General features: G+C 41.5%; 1 protein-coding gene across 1 annotated transcript in view; it reads right to left on the minus strand.

Moving 5' to 3' along the window:
• Window positions 1-391: 391 nt before the first annotated feature.
• Window positions 392-15936, minus strand: part of PPM1L (protein phosphatase, Mg2+/Mn2+ dependent 1L) — a 280128-nt gene continuing 264583 nt past the window's right edge. The window contains exons 3-4 of the mRNA XM_012782771.3: window positions 9573-9734; window positions 392-6348 (exon numbers count right to left, since the gene is read on the minus strand). Coding sequence (XP_012638225.1) covers window positions 6002-6348; window positions 9573-9734 — 509 coding nt within the window. The 3' untranslated portion in view covers window positions 392-6001. The remainder of the gene's footprint in view (window positions 6349-9572; window positions 9735-15936) is intronic.

Raw genomic sequence — 15936 nt, forward strand, 5'->3', positions numbered from 1 at the left:
TCAGGACAAAAGGTGATGAGAGAATGTATGGCTGAGACAGTCTCTCCCCTGCAGAGGCAGCCAGCCTCCCAGGCCTATTTTCCTGCCTCTCCTCAAGCTCCTCCCACCACGATCTGCCACCAGGGCCTTTATAGTAATCTGCTTGTGCTCAGAGCTAGGGACGCTGGGCCTTGGAAGTTTTCAAGATTAATTTGTTTGGATTTGACAAACGTCAAACGGGACTTTGTGGTTAAATAATGCCAGATTATAGGATTCCTAAAATAAATGAAACCATATCTCTAAATATAATCTATACCTCTGCTGCATGCTTGCTTTTTGGTAGAGCTTCAAACAGTGAAAATGCCTATGATGATCTGTTAAAATGAATAGTTACTACATGCTCTCCTCAAAGTCCTTAACTTGTATTTATTAAAGCGATTGTACATATGATGGTGTGGTTATTACCAAACACATAAAAATTATCTTAATCAACCCTTGCAGCTTTAACAGTGCTAAAAATAACAAATAATGGGCAAAGTATTAATGTTGCTAAAAATCAGCAAAAATTTACATTATTAGAAAACATGTTTAGAAATACGTATCTAATGGAAGCCTCACAGTATTGACTACCCCTTGCCCTTTGCAATCTGCCACCTAGCCTAAGAAATCTTACTTTTAGTTTTTTATTATTTGGATAATATCTAGAGGGTGGGTTATTCTGAAATATTGGATGTAATTTTAAATTAATGACTTTATCCTAAACTCACACTGTACCATATTTTTGACTAGAGTTGTTTCACACATTATTTTGGGGTAATCTCTCAGCTTCCCAGACATGTTGCCCCAGCTGAGTGAGTACTTGGAACTCTAGTCAAGCCTCACATTTTAAGCAAGAGATAACTTGCCAAATTTAACTACATACATAAAATATGAAAGGTGGGGTGACACAAGACGAGAATTTTAAAACATATGAGCTCTAATTAATTTCAAATTATTTCATTGAATCTGCAGAGAACAAGAGAGGAGAGTAAATAAGTGTTAATGGTTTACATTTCCATTATTATATAACAGACACTTTTTAAAATGTTAAAATTTCCAAAATGAATTAAAGCCAATTGACTTTTTTTCCTTTTTTATTATTTTCTACTATCACATAGTGTTGAAATGTAAAACATCTTTATTTTGATTCAATCTGGAAAGCAAAGTTAACTGCAGAAAAAGCAAATGAAAGGTCTTGGAATGAATCTGAGAAATGCCTACCTATGGCAAGGCTCTTGCTTATTATTCACATAAAAGGAGGGAGATAATGTTTAGAGTTTCAAGTAGGATTGTTGGACTTTGCTATCAATGTGAGGCTACTGGTGGTCATATTACATCACATTAAATGCTATTTTTTTTTTTTTTTTTTTTGAGACAGAGTCTCGCTTTCTTGCCCAAGCTAGAATGAGTGCCGTGGTGTAGCTCACAGCAACCTCAAACTCCTGGGCTCAAGCAATCCTCCTGCCTCAGCCTCCCGAGTAGCTGGGACTACAGGCACAAGCCACCATGCCTGGCTGATTTTTTATATTATATACATTAGTTGGCCAATTAATTTCTTTCTATTTTTATGGTAGAGATGGGGTCTCGCTCAGGCTGGTTTCGAACTCCTGACCTGGAGCAATCCGCCCGCCTCGGCCTCCCAGAGTGCTAGGATTACAGGCGTGAGCCACTGCGCCCGGCCTAAATGCTATTTTTTAACATTGCTTTTATTAACAAGTCAGCCTCTTATGTGAAAGGATTAGTGCGTCTAAACTGCAAATTATACTGCTGCAACTAGGAGTCACAATGAATGAAAAAACAGCAACATTTCAACATACCAGTATTTCCCAAAGTGAATTATGTAGAACACACGTTCCTTGGAATGTTACTAGGTGTTACTCAAAAAAGCTTCTGTGGTCAAATTACTCTGGAAAACACAGTGCTAATTGAAAGTACATATTGTGATGTGTTTTCCCCTCTCTTACAGGACATTTAAACTAGAGCCTTTGATGTGCTCTTAAGCATTAACTTTCTAAAATAGTATGTGCTTCCAAAACTCATTTGACCCTGAAACCCTGTATGTGGAAAAGCATCTTTGGAACCTGTGTTCTTTGGAACATACTTTGGGAAACACTGGATTCTATTACTTCTGCAGTGAGTAGCTAACTAGCTCAAAAGTCTAGATATCAATGATTTAATCCAGAGGCAATTAAACAGGTATGATATCTAACAGTCATATAATTTTTCTAGAGCTGGATCAGGAATGCTGGTGTGATATGCTAAGGCAATTTTGGGGAATATTAAGGGAAAATCAGTCTAATGATGGATCAAAAGAAGGAAAGAAGAATTTCTAAAATCATTGGAAAAGAAAGTCTTATACAAAGTATGTAGTCCTATACTTTGAAATGTACAATGAAATATTGCCTTTTCTAAACATAGACCTTTCATTGACCCAGTTGCAAAATAGACATGGCAACAACTCAGACAGAAAAAATCAGGAAAATCAAGGTATATCTGGCAAAGGAAAAAAGTGTTCATTGCACCTGTGAATCACTTGTGTATTTCCAAATATCCCAGTGATCCAATCCAATAGTGTAATCAAATTCCTAGAATCATTTCAGATTGGACTAAAATGATAATGTCATCACTTTCATGCAATCCTGTTGAAATAATTACACTTGTATGAAATAAGGCCTGTTGTAAATTATCCAGCTTGCATATGCTCCTTCACTATAACACTCTCTGTGTAATACTCTTACAATATATACAAGATTCAAGAGGCCAATACCTCAATGCACAGCAAGGAACAGAATGTAGCCACTGGTTACCAGTAGTATGTACATATGCATACAGTTTTGTTGTATTAGAACAGCAATTCAGGGGTAATTGTCTTGGGCAAGTTGGTCACATAAAATAAATGCGGGTCTTGGGAGCTAGCTTTGAGCTTTCTATGTAAGTGTTGTTTATTCCTATGATTAAAGAACTGTAAATACAATGAATTTTTAAAAAATTTTCCTTGGCTGCCTGTCCCTCAACCCCAACCCATGTTAAGAATACAAATTGCCAGTGGAGCAGCAACAGAGCAGTGCACCAATGAGGACCTGGGCTTGGCATCTTGCTGGGGGCTCACGAGTACGTGGTTGTTTCTGGCTTCATTTCTAAAAGTTTGTAAAACCATCCCAAAATTTGGCACCATGGGGACTATTGGCAATTTGAACTCAGGCTAGCTAGGGAGTCTGGGCAGCCTTGGGTGACAATTCCAAAGCTTTGGCAGTACTGTTTGGGGAAGCTTCACATGCAAACTTCTCAAACCTATTCCCCTAAGGCTAGATTCCTGGGTCCCTAGAGCAGGGGAACAGCCAGTGAGCCATAGGGCACCCCAGGAGCGCTGTGTGCAGACCTGCAACAGCTTGAAAAGGGTCAGGGGAGAAAGCATTAGGAGGACATGGGGGAAGGGAACAACAATATACTCTGATTTGGACACAACTATCCTAAGTATTAAATCAGACTGCTACTATTTTGCCTAGAACTTCTATCTTTTAAAAATCTATAAGCCACAGTGGGGGAAAAGAGGCAGAAAGGGAATAGGAAATATATACTCTATTTGGTTAAAGTCAGAAATGAATTAATTCTACAAAGTAAAATTTAGAAGATGCTTTGCGAACCACAATTAGAGGGAAACTTAGGTAACTCGTGCACTCAGCATCACCTATTAAGAAATTTTGCAAGGTACATAAATACTAATTAAGTAGCTTTTCTTTTTCATCTTCACCAAAACATTACTATTTCCATTTTAGACAATAAAAATGATTGTGAAGTTTAAAAAATGTCTTTCCCTTATTGTTATACATTTGTATGTTAAGTTAAAAATAAAAACAGAAAGTTGACTACAGATTGTAAAATGGTGACACTGTTGATTCCTGACTTCAGTTAGATGGTGGGCTGCGGTGACTCTCCAGAGTCAGAACGTCCTGAAACTCCGAGCAGACTCAGCCCCCTGACCTGATTGTCTGAGGACCGATCACAAGCAGCCTTTGTTTTCCACACTCCCCTCCCCGTTCCCACCCTAAATACGCACATCCAAATGTCCAGTGTCTCTCAATAGACAAATGCTTAAATCTAAAATGGTGGCAGATATTTTGTACTAGAATATTCGATGGCTAAAGAAACAATAACCACAGTTCTAATTCTAATATTTAAACACATATTATACAAAAGTAAGCAAATTTCTTGGGAAACCATTAGTAATGCTCAGTACAGAGGAGGGTGTTTGGAGGAATCAGGACAGATTACATTCCCCAGCAGACACAGGCAATATTTCCATTCTCCAGAGTTCTCTCCCGGAAACAGCTCTGGGAAAGCTCTGCAGTTGAGGGAGGGCAGAGGTGAGGCACCAGGGGTAGGAGGTGGCCAGTCAAGGGGGCTTGTGAGAAGCCGTGACAGCAAATGCCCACTCAGGAAGAACAGAACCAGGTAGACACAGAAGGGTGGGGACACAAAAAAATCTTATCTAGCTGTTTGAGCCACCTTAGTCAGGCAAAGACAAATGACCCAGCATTTTCTCTAGACTAACATATATAATACTGAGGTTGGAAAAATGAGACTTTGGTGATAGGAAATGGAGAACAGCAAGCCAGGTCCTAAAATAACTCTGGGCCACTTATCAATATGGGTAAACACTTGAATCCCACTTAGTGTTGTTGCCATGGCACACAGGTCCCCCAGGTGTCCCTTGGTTGCCTCCCCTGTAGGCTGTGTGGAGTGGTTTGTGTTTGCCCAGGGAAAGCTACCCAGTGTGGACTGGCGTTTGCAACCGAATGTTAAAGGCTGCTAACTTTTCATTGTCAAGGAGAAGCACATTCCAGTAATTTCCTACCAAATTCCAAATTGCAGTGCCTGGGAACTCTGCACACTTCAAGGAATACACAGGCAGTTCTAGGCTGCTGCTTCCCAGAACACTGCTTTCAAGCAGTGGCTTTCTAGCCACTTAAAAGCTACTAGTATGGAGGTGGGGGGTCACACAAAAACTGGCAGCTGGGGCTCCATTCAGGGTGGTAGCCTCACCAGCTCACTCCTTTCTTCCAATGCAAACAGCCTACTTCCCAAGGGGCAGTGTGATTCATTCATCATTGTTTTCCTCTATCTACCCTTAAAGACGGAAGAAATTATGGAATTGTGACTTGCTTTTTTCATTTCCCCTAACATGTTTTTTTGGTAATGTAAGATGAAAAATGATGGTGTCTGGTGGTGAAGTTAACAGCTGCTTATTACATACGGTAAGGTCTAAGCAAAAGGTTAAGGTCATGCATGATTAGGATAAACTCACAAAGGCTGGTCAGGTGGTATACAAAGTCTATTTAACTAATAAAGCGAGTGAGGGAAGAGGGTTATTTCTGCTGTGTAGGTGGCTGCCACTGATCCTCCCTGCTTCCCTCTGTCTCCAAGAACAGCCACTGAATAATAAACCACTCCAAACCCGCTTCTGAGCTGCTGAGCAGAGCGCCTGGGCTCAGGAGGGGAAAGCACTCTCAGGATAGCTCTGCCTCTCCACAGAAGGTGTGGCCACTTCAGCACCCGACCACTCACAGCAGCCGGGCTCCTGCAGCACTGGGAGGCCTGCCTGTCCCACCGTTCCAAAGAGAGGACACAATGGCCGATGCCTGGAGGAGCCTGAACAGGATGTTGAAAAGAATCTTAAAAGGGAGACTACATGGCACGTACATTAATCAGTTCATACCTGTGAATCTACAGCTATTTATATACTTTGAACATTGGATGAACGTGTTGGGAAAACATGAAGAAACCACTTTCCAGCCTCTCAACTGCATTGGCCAAGAGCACCCTCTGTCCATCACTGGATATAGACCTAAGACCACCAGGGAGAGGGGAATTCCGTGTCTGGGATGGATGATCCTAATTACAACTCCCACACCTTTCACTATGTTAAAAGAGACCAGTGTGTTGAAAGTCCTTTAGTCTAAGGCAGCTGAGACCCCTGAAGGGTTCACTGCTCTTCTGATTTGCTGCTATTCCTGAACTTCACCACCATGACTGTTATATTGTCAGGGCAACCTCTGTAAAATGACTGTAAAACTATGCTCTTGGCCCCAAAATGAGGTTCATCCAAGCGTTCCTTGATGAATCGAACGGCTTCTTCATTGCTGAAAGCATCCCAGAGGCCATCTGATGCCAAGATCATGAATTCAGGCTGGAGCTTGTCCAGGTCAAAGGTCAGGATATCTGGGTCTGGAATGACAACGTTGAGGTTTTTCAGTGGATAATCCCCCAGCGAACGAGACATGGCCAGGATTCCCTGGACCCTCCAGGAGCCATTGAAACTGATGAAACCACCTGGAAAGAGAGAACAAGCCCATTAGCTTGAGCAGCTGGTACAGTTTGGGTGAGTGCACAACAGGCTGACCTACTGCATGTGAGCTGGGCAGGGACAGCCCCTCATCCCTGTCACTCCCAGGACTGAGCAGCGTTCTGCTGCATGACTCAGGGTTTCGATACTCTACTGGTTGATCCTCATGCTCTCTTTCCTGGCATCTTGAAGGCCTTCAAGAAAGTATCAATAAGAGTATTGAAGGTAGGGGACAGGTATGGGGGAAGGCATTGGTTTTAACTCAACACCACAGCAGCTCAGTGATTGACTGTGGAGAGCACCAGGGTAGGGCTTTAAGGAGAGTGGCAAAGGAATGCTGAAAGGCTGGTGAACAGGCACCAGAGACAACATTGGTATACATTGGTTAGCCTGAGGCCATTCTTGGTTGTGCCTACATAGTCTCAAAACAGCCCCAAATAGGATTGGGATTAAGGAAAGGCACATATTAGTATGGTTGTTAAAGGACTAGGTTAGACTGCTTGGATTTGATTTCCAGTTCTGTGACTTCTAGCCATATCTGACTTTGGATGAGAAACTCTATCTGATCCTGTCTCCCTGGCTGTAAAATGGGGACAATATCCATTCCATGGGGAGTTGTTGAAAAATAAAGGAGTTACCCCATATAAATCACCGTGCCTGAACATGATATGTACTCAATAATATTTATTATTATTTTTTCATAAAGGAGCTAGAATTTTGTTCATTCACATATTTGTCAGATATTTACTAAAGACCTATTCCATGCAAGGCAATTTGAAGGCTATGAAGTTATATATGATACAGGTCTTTCTCTAAAGAAGTAGACAGCCCAGCAGGAGAGACAAACACAAAGAGGTTGTCAAAGGGGGAGACTAGTATCTGCTACATGCTGGGCAAATGGAAGGGGGAGGGACGATTTCTAGTTGTGATGATCAGAGAGGAGCGAGAATTAAATTTGAGTTTTCAATGATGGGTAGGATTTCTATGAGTATAAATATAGGAGAACATTCTAGAAAGTATTTGGTCTAGTGGGCAAGAGCATGGGCTCTGGAGTCACGCAGTCCTGGGTTTTAATTCTGGCCTCACTATTCACTAGCTATGTGTCCTTAGAGCACACAAGCCTCTTTAAGATTCCATTTTGTTGGCTGCAAAATGAGAATATTACCAACCTCATAAGACAGGTAAAGAGAAAAATATATGTGTAAAGCACTAGGCTTGGTTCCTAGCACTGAGTGAGCACACAGTGAATGGCAGCTGATGTTGCTGTTAACATTGGAAACAGCACAAGCCCTGGAGACAGGCCAACATGTATTTGGCCCAGACCAGCTGGAGCTTGTTGTTATACTAAGCAGGAAGGGGAAAGATGTCCAGAAAGGAAGGCTGGGGTCAGAGAAAACCAATCATTGTTCCTTAAGCCTTGCTATAAAATATACCACTGACAAATTACATGAAAGAACAGAGCAAGTTAGATTAACGTCCTTAGAAATGGTGTCCAAATTTCCTTTTATAAAGAATCAGTGTAGGGTGGGGACGTGGGTGGTGGGTATGGCAGAGAAGAGGAGAGAGGATAAAATGGCCATGGCATTTCAGAAGACAGCATTGAATGCTAAGGTGATATTTCCAGGTATATTGTATACACATCCTTGCCTGTGCTTATGGGGACAGTGGGCTAATCATATCTTAAGTCCAGGCTAACAGAGGACTCTTACAGGGAGATGATGTCTTAAGTAAGGAAACCAGAGTATTTCACTCATCCTGCCTAGAGCTCATCAAAGCTTAAAAGATGCCCCTAAAACATCATTTGTTCCATCTCATCCACAGAAAACCTACCAAAGTTTTCATTAAAAATTATTCTGCATCTCAAGCAGCCACTGAAGCAAGAGGATGTAATAAAATTCAACACATTTTGACTTAACAGTACAGCTTCCTACTGTGAAAACTCAAATGTTGATTAGGTTCATTTCATTCATTCTTTGGGCAGAAGCTGACCTGTAGAGACTGAGAGTCAATCTGCAGATAAACCCAGACAGCAGGGGCTCATCCTGGTCAGAGACGAGCCTATATGAGCATCCCACTTGCCCCCTAGGCGGCTGGCCTGCTGCCCAGCGTATCATAAACAGCTGACATGCTGCAGTTGTCAGTCTGGGGAGTGAAAGAATTTTTCCCTTGCACAGGTATAAAGGCATCCCCCCAAATCTAATTATGAAAATATAATAATCAATTGATAATCTTCTGAGTCTCTGGCCAAATGTCACCTTTGTAAGGCCTATGTGGACCACCCTACTTAAAACTGCAACTCCCGGACACTCCCTATTCCCTCACCTGCTTCTTATCTCTCCATGGCAGTTATCACCTTGTCATACACTATTTAACTAACTTATTTTTTACCTATTTTTTTGGTTAATATCTATCTACTCCCTTTCCTACCTCCAAGCCAGTTTTAGAATTAAATTTCATGAGGGCTTGGGGCGGGGGCACTGTTATATTGCCAGCACCTAGAATGTTGAATAAATGAATGCATAAGGGACCTCTCTACCCTCCATTCTGCTCTGAAATGTTTACTTATACCAGGCAGTGAGATAGGTGCTGGGGTATGGAGATGAAAAAGACCAAGCTTCTGTCCTCAAAGAGGTGACAATCAGGAAGGCAAGACAAATAAGAGAGCTAGGTATGCCCATGCCCTGTGAAAAATGACTCAAGACATCCACATAGGATGCTGGGAAAAGGCAGAGGAACATCCAACCTAGATTGGGCAAGCCTTTGCCACAGTGTGCCAGCAAATGCTTCCAAAAGGACACCCTTAAATTGAATTCTATGGGACAAATAACTGTCACCTACTTAGACAGTGGGAATAGCACTTGCAAAGGCACAGAGATATCAGAAACAAGGTTCCTTTGGGGAACCTTTTAGTAGTTTGGCATGGCTGGAGGGAAGCAAGTTATGGCAAGAGGGGAGAATAAGGTGGGAACCAGGGGCCAAAAGATCTTATTAGCCTTTAAACTGGAAAGTGATTTTTTGGGCCTTTTGAAATCTTCGGTCATGAAGAAGGGCAAATTCAGTACAAAGTCAGGTCTCGGCTGCCTCACCAGCAGCCTCTGTATTGATCTAATCACTAGGCACTGAACATTTTATCCTTCAGGAGCTCTCTAAGGAAGACTCCTTGCCCCCGAACAAGATGGCAAACATTCCTTGGAGGTGTTCACAAGCTCACCAGCTCTTTTTATCCTCTTTCTTTCCTTCAGTTGGTAAGGCTTGTGATCATGAGACAAAGGAATAGCATTCCCATCTTTGTCACACAGGACTCCTCTTGAGTCACCCACATTGGCCACAGTGAGATCTTTATCTGATAGTAGAGCAATCAAACACGTTGTGCCTGCAAAACAGAAGAGAGAGGCAATGTGGGAGGTCAGCAATGCATTGAAGTTCAGTTGCTTCTTGTGGTTACTGGATTCTTTAGTCATTAAAACTGCTCCTGCTGGGTGAGAATTTGACTCCAGCCACTCTGGGAATGATGGCTATTTACTTCAACAGCACTGATCAAATCTGACAGTCAATTTTCTTAACCATGTTAGAGTGTCACTGAAATAGGCTAGGATAACATTATCATTTTCCTAAATCATTTTGTTTCTGCTACTCTTAATTTAAATACATATCATATTTAAAAGGATTAGGAAAGAATCAAAATGAGTTTGAAGCTTCAGACAACTGATACAGATTTTAAACTTCTCATTGGTGCACAGTTTCTGTGAAGTCCCAGTTGAAAGTGGGGAGGATAGGAGTGGGGTGGGGTCCTCAGGTGGATTAATAAACATAGGGATTAGAGGGTAGGCAACAGATTTTTTTTGTTGTTGTTTGTTTTTTTAGAGACGGGGTCTCACTCTGTTGCCCGGGCTGGAGTGTAGTGGCACAATCATAGCTTACTTCAGCCTTATACTCTCAGCTTCAATGGATCCTCCTGCCTCAGCCTCTCGAGCAGTTGAAACTGCAGGTGCATGCCACCATGCCCAGCTAATTTTTTAAATTTTTTGTAGAGATGGGGGTCTTACTATGTTGCCCAGGCAGGTGTCAAACTCTTGGCCTCAAGAAATTCTCTCACCTTGGCCTCCCAAAGTGGTGGGATTACAGGCATGAGCCACCACACACAGCCGGGCAACAGAATTTTAAAAACCAAAATGGGTAAGTCATAGAGAATGAGAGGAATAAAGGAGAAGGAGAAAAGTTTAAGATAACGTCTTTCACCTAAATGGGAAACTGGGCACCTTATGGATAAGGACTCAAGGAAATGTCTGCTGGGGGGTATCTGAGAAAAGCTTTCTTTTTCACTAAAATAGACACAGAGGAGGATCTGACCTGTTTCCTTGGCCTAATGTTGGTCCATGTGTTTCCCAGAACTGTGGCAGCATCTTGCAACTACGAGGGGATGTGCCTTAGAGTCAAGGCCACTTGAGGAGGATGGCAGAACTCAGAGGCAAAGAGCCGGAGGCCCTGAGGACATCAGGGAACTGCTGAACCAGCCTGGAACTGCTCTGTTCTTTTTCCGTGAGACAATAAATATCTTTCCTGTGTGAGGCTTTTTAAGTTGAATTTTTTTGTTCCTTGTAATATCATAAATGATTGAGGGGCTATTGATATGAGAGATTCAGAGTGTGGCTGCTCTGCTGTTCAGCTGTCCCTTAGTATCTGCTAGGGATTGATTCCAGGACCCCCTGTGGATACCAAAACCTGTGGATCCTTAAGTCTCTGATATCAAATGGCATAGTATTTGCATATTTCTTTTTCACTAAAATAGACACAGAGCAGGAACAGACCCGTTTCTTTGGCTCAGTGTTTCTTTGGCCCATGTGTTTCCCAGAACTGTGACAACAGCTTACAATTATGAGGGGATGTGCCTCAGGGTCAAGGCAACTCAAGGAGGATGGTAGAGCCTGAAGATGTACGTATCTCCCTCTATACTTTATTTCTTTCTTTATTTATTTAAGACAGAGTCCCACTTTGTTGCCCAGGCTAGAGTGAGTGCCATGGCGTCAGCCTAGCTCACAGCAACCTCAAACTCCTGGGCTCAAGCAATCCTTCTGCCTCAGCCTCCCGAGTAGCTGGGAATACAGGCATGCACCACCATGCCTGGCTAATTTTTTCCATATATATTAGTTGGCCAATTAATTTCTTTCTATTTATAGTAGAGACGGGGTCTCACTCTTGCTCAGGTTGGTTTCGAACTCCTGAACTCGAACGATTCGCCCACCTCGGCCTCCCAGAGAGCTAGGATTACAGGCGTGAGCCACCGCGCCCAGCCTTCCCTATATACTTTAAATCACCTCTAGATTACTGATAGTATTACTTAATTCTGAACCTCAGGATGTTTCTATATTAACAATGTATTGTAGATGAGAACTTAATTGCAAATCTTGTAACTTAATTGAGAGCTTAGAAATTTAGCCTAGTAGCTGTACATCACAGATTGGAAAAACCCCAAAACTATAAAGTGAATTCACACAGACTAGACTTCAATGTCTTAGACAAGCGAGGCCTGGCAAGTTAGTTGACTTTTAAGCCTCAGAAAATGGTACCAGGATCCTTTCAGTTGCTCAAGCCAGAAACCCAGAAGTCAGTCTTGGTTTTTCTCTTTTCCTCATTCCTGAATCCAGGCCATCATTAAGTCCCGTCACTCTTACCTCTAAAACACATCCTAAGCCCTTGCCTTGTTCTCATTGCATTGACTCTAGTCCAAGCCTGTGTCATTGCAGCCAGTGGACTATTGCAGTAGTCCGGGTGAGAAGCAGTGGTAGCAGGTGCTGCAAGACTTGGCCCACCTGTCCAATGTCAGGTCACACCACCCTTCCCCTTGCCCAAGGCTCCCTCCTGCCGTCTGCACATGCCAAACCTTTTGTCATTTTTTGGGCTTTTGTACTCGCTGTTCCCTCTCCCTAGTATTTTCTCCTGTCCTTGACATTGGCTGACTAATCTATACAGTGATATCTTAGGTCAAGTGTGACACCTTCAGACAGTCCTTCTCTGACAGGAATTGTTATCTCCTCTTTAGTTCCTTTATTGCCCTTACAACACAGTTATCTTGTTTATATGCTTAAGGTATTTATTTAGTGCCAATCTTCTAGTATAGAATATAAACTTCACAAGGGTAGGGGTATTGTCTCCTTGTTTTCCCTCCTATAATGTTGATGTCCAGAATATCACAAGCACTCAGTATTTGCTAAATAAACAAATTAATAGATGAATGAATAAACAATTACAGATAATTTCTGACCTAACAGGTCAGAAATTTCTTGCTCTGACAGGTCAACCCAGTTCAATCCTACACTGAACATCATTGTCCAACTATTGCCATACAGAGAGCTATTCAGTTGTAGCAAAATACACTGTACAAATTGATCAAAACATAGCGGCTCTCCTATGCATGTATGACACATGCTCACACACACACTGCTGGTAGGTGGAGAGAAATTCCAGCCCCGGTGTGTTCCAAGTTCTTTCCTCTAGTCCAGGATCCTGGTCTAGTGCAAAAGAAAAATGGGCAGGGCTTCTGTCCTCACCACACCTTCCAAAGTCATGGGACCATGTGAAGCAATAAGGTGCACCACGTGGGTTATTACGTGAACAATTTATGTCTGTTTCTGAACTCAATTTGTACTTTAGCAAAATGGGCACAGTTTTGTGCCTGATAATTCTTGTTTTCCTTAGGGAAAATAGACAAATGTAAATTATTCGTCAGTCTATTTCTCTAAACCAACATTCTCCCCTCTGATTTAATTTCTGGGATGCAAAGTAAAGGTAAACCAAAAAAATTATTCTAGACTTATCTAAATATTTTGGTTGGATAATATTAGGCACTTAATTCATTTGACAAGTTGAGCTTGAGAAAAATGTAAATTCTAACAAAGGTTAAGTAACTTAGGGTATCTCAAGTATCTTTTAAACCCCTAGTTTTTACTTTCACAGTTAAATTCATAAGAAAGTAGTAATAAAAAATTGTTCAGCACCATAAATTCCACTAAGTGGCTCACAAACACACCTACAATTGATTTTTGAACATGCAGGGTAAGTAGGACAGGTATTATTGCTTCTTTTAAGCAGATGAAGAAAATGGGGTCAGAAACCTCAAGTGTCTTATCATTGATTACACTGCTCAGTGCATATGCACTGGCTGACTAGATGACTGAAAAACCTGGGAATCCAGAATTACTACTTTAGTAATAATAACAATGATGGACCCTACTGCTTCAGTGTTTTATGATAATACTAAGCATTTTATTTACATAATATACCTAACCTCTCTGGAACTCAAACACAGGAGGCTTGGATTAGTTAACCTCTAGGCCCCCTTCAGCTGGAATATTTTGTAGATCTTGAATTGGAATTGCAAACTCCAATGACTTCAGGAAAGCAGGTCAGATGTAAAAAAAAAAAAAAAATCTCCTGGCCCTCTTAGAATAGCTTTATCCTGGTATTTTTGATAGGAACGTTGGTTCTGAAATATTTTTCTACCCCAAGAAAGGGCAAACACAACGATAAGTGACAAGAGACATCGGTTTCAGTGTTGGGGCTACAAAAGAGAGTGGTGAGGCTTATGGCAAACTGGAGGACACGTGCTAAGGGAGCCGCAGTTCCTCAGCAATGAAAATAGTTGCCATGTGGCAATGCAGGTCCATTGTGAATAGATCCATATTTTTTAAGGGAAGTCATTTTTATGTGAACTCTCCCAATTTTTAAATATTGGAAACTTTTATTGCTAGCATCTGGTGACCTTGTGTTCTTGAGCTTTCTAAAAATGACTCTTCACAGTATACTTTTGTATGACAGTAGTGATGACAGTGAAACCTTATACTTCTGGTCTGCCTTAAGGTAAGTGTTTTCTTACCTATTTTGGAATTCAATTCTCAAAACTCATCAGATAGGAAGGAATTATCTCAGCCACTTTATAAGTGCACACGGTGGGTGAAGAGATCTTAGGTATTTGTTTAAGGTCATGTGGTTATTTAGGTAAAGTGGAGAAGGGAGAGGATGACAACAGACACCTGGGTCTGCATCTGAGGGCAACGTTTGCATCATATCTCAAGGCTGCCCAGCCGCCAACGGACTGCATATCACATATAATTCCATTTCTACATCTTGTTTATGAATCTTTGACTCATTAGACTGAAAGGCCCTTTTAGGGCCAGGAAAATGCCTTATTCATTGCTGCGTTCTTACCATAGTGCTTTGTGCACTGCACAGACTAAAATGCTGAGAAAGAGGCTAATGATTGGGGTGGGGGTGAGGGAAATGGGAGTGCTTTTCAATTTATACCATCTGCTGATTTTACCTTTTGTACAATTTTCGCCTTGGTATTATGTAAATATATACCCTCTAACCATGCCAATATATATGCTCTTATTTTTTAAAAAATATTATTAAATAACAGGGTTATCTAGGTGATGAGATTTTGGACCTTTTTGTTTTCTTCTTTATACTTGTCTGTATTAAGATGAATTTAATGTTATTTAAAACTATAATTTATTCACAATGTTTCAGAAGCATATTTACTGGATAAAGCAAAATATACAAGATATAAAACAGAAAAAAACAGAACAATCCCGGTTACAGAGAGTAAGATAGAACAGATAGAAAACACATCCCCCCCTTAGAGGGCCAGATGTGGTGATTCATGCCTGTAATCCCTGCACTTTGGGAGGCTGAGGCAGGAAGATTGCTTGAGGCCAGGAGTTCAAGAACATCCTGGGTAACAAAGTGAGATCCTGTCTTTATAAATAATAAAAACATTAGCCAGGCATGGTGTAACATGCCCATAGTCCCAGCTACTTGTGAGGCTGAGGCAAGAGGATTGCTTAAGGTCAGGAGTTTGAGGCTGCAAAAAGCTATGATTGTGCCACTGTACTTCAGCCTGGACAACTGAGCAAGATCCTGTCTCAAAAAAAAAAAAAAAAGAAAAAGAAAAAGGTTCAGAGGAATAGCAGTGACAATGATGACAGCAGCACTTTTGGTAGTCCAAGTTCGGATTCAGATTCAAATATCAGTGACTATCCATCAGTGTCTCGGTGACAGATAAGTGAGTCTCAGCTGCCTTTAGGCTCTCCCTACACTGCCTCACAGATTCCTGAGCAGTGGGTGCCAATCAAGTCCCTCATTCTCTTGCACTGCACCCCCCCCTTTCTGTAGGCATATAACTATGATTTAAAAATTGTAGTAATGAGAATCCTTATTTTATGAAAATTCACTTAACCGCCACATTTTCTTAAGTAAGTGACATCACTTTTTTTTGGTGAGGGGGACCTACGGGTAGGAAGCTGGAAGGAGTGAAGAAGGCAATGTGGAATTAACATGCCTTAAGAGCCTTGTGCTTAATAGCATAAGTGGATACTCACTTACACAATACCAGACTGCTCATGCTTACAGTGATTCCCCTTTGTGGCATAAAGTCTTTTGTATGACAATGAGGGAAACTGCCATTTTTATTCTTTAGGAAAGAGCAAAAGAAATTGGGGAGGGTAGGGAAGGGATGGCAAGAGGTAAGAAGGGAATGGAGGAGAAAGGGAGAGAGAGAGAGGGAGACAAGTGTATAC

The sequence above is a fragment of the Microcebus murinus genome, chromosome 1 (genome assembly GCF_040939455.1).
Source record: "Microcebus murinus isolate Inina chromosome 1, M.murinus_Inina_mat1.0, whole genome shotgun sequence".
In the NCBI taxonomy this organism is placed as follows: Eukaryota; Metazoa; Chordata; class Mammalia; order Primates; family Cheirogaleidae; genus Microcebus; species Microcebus murinus.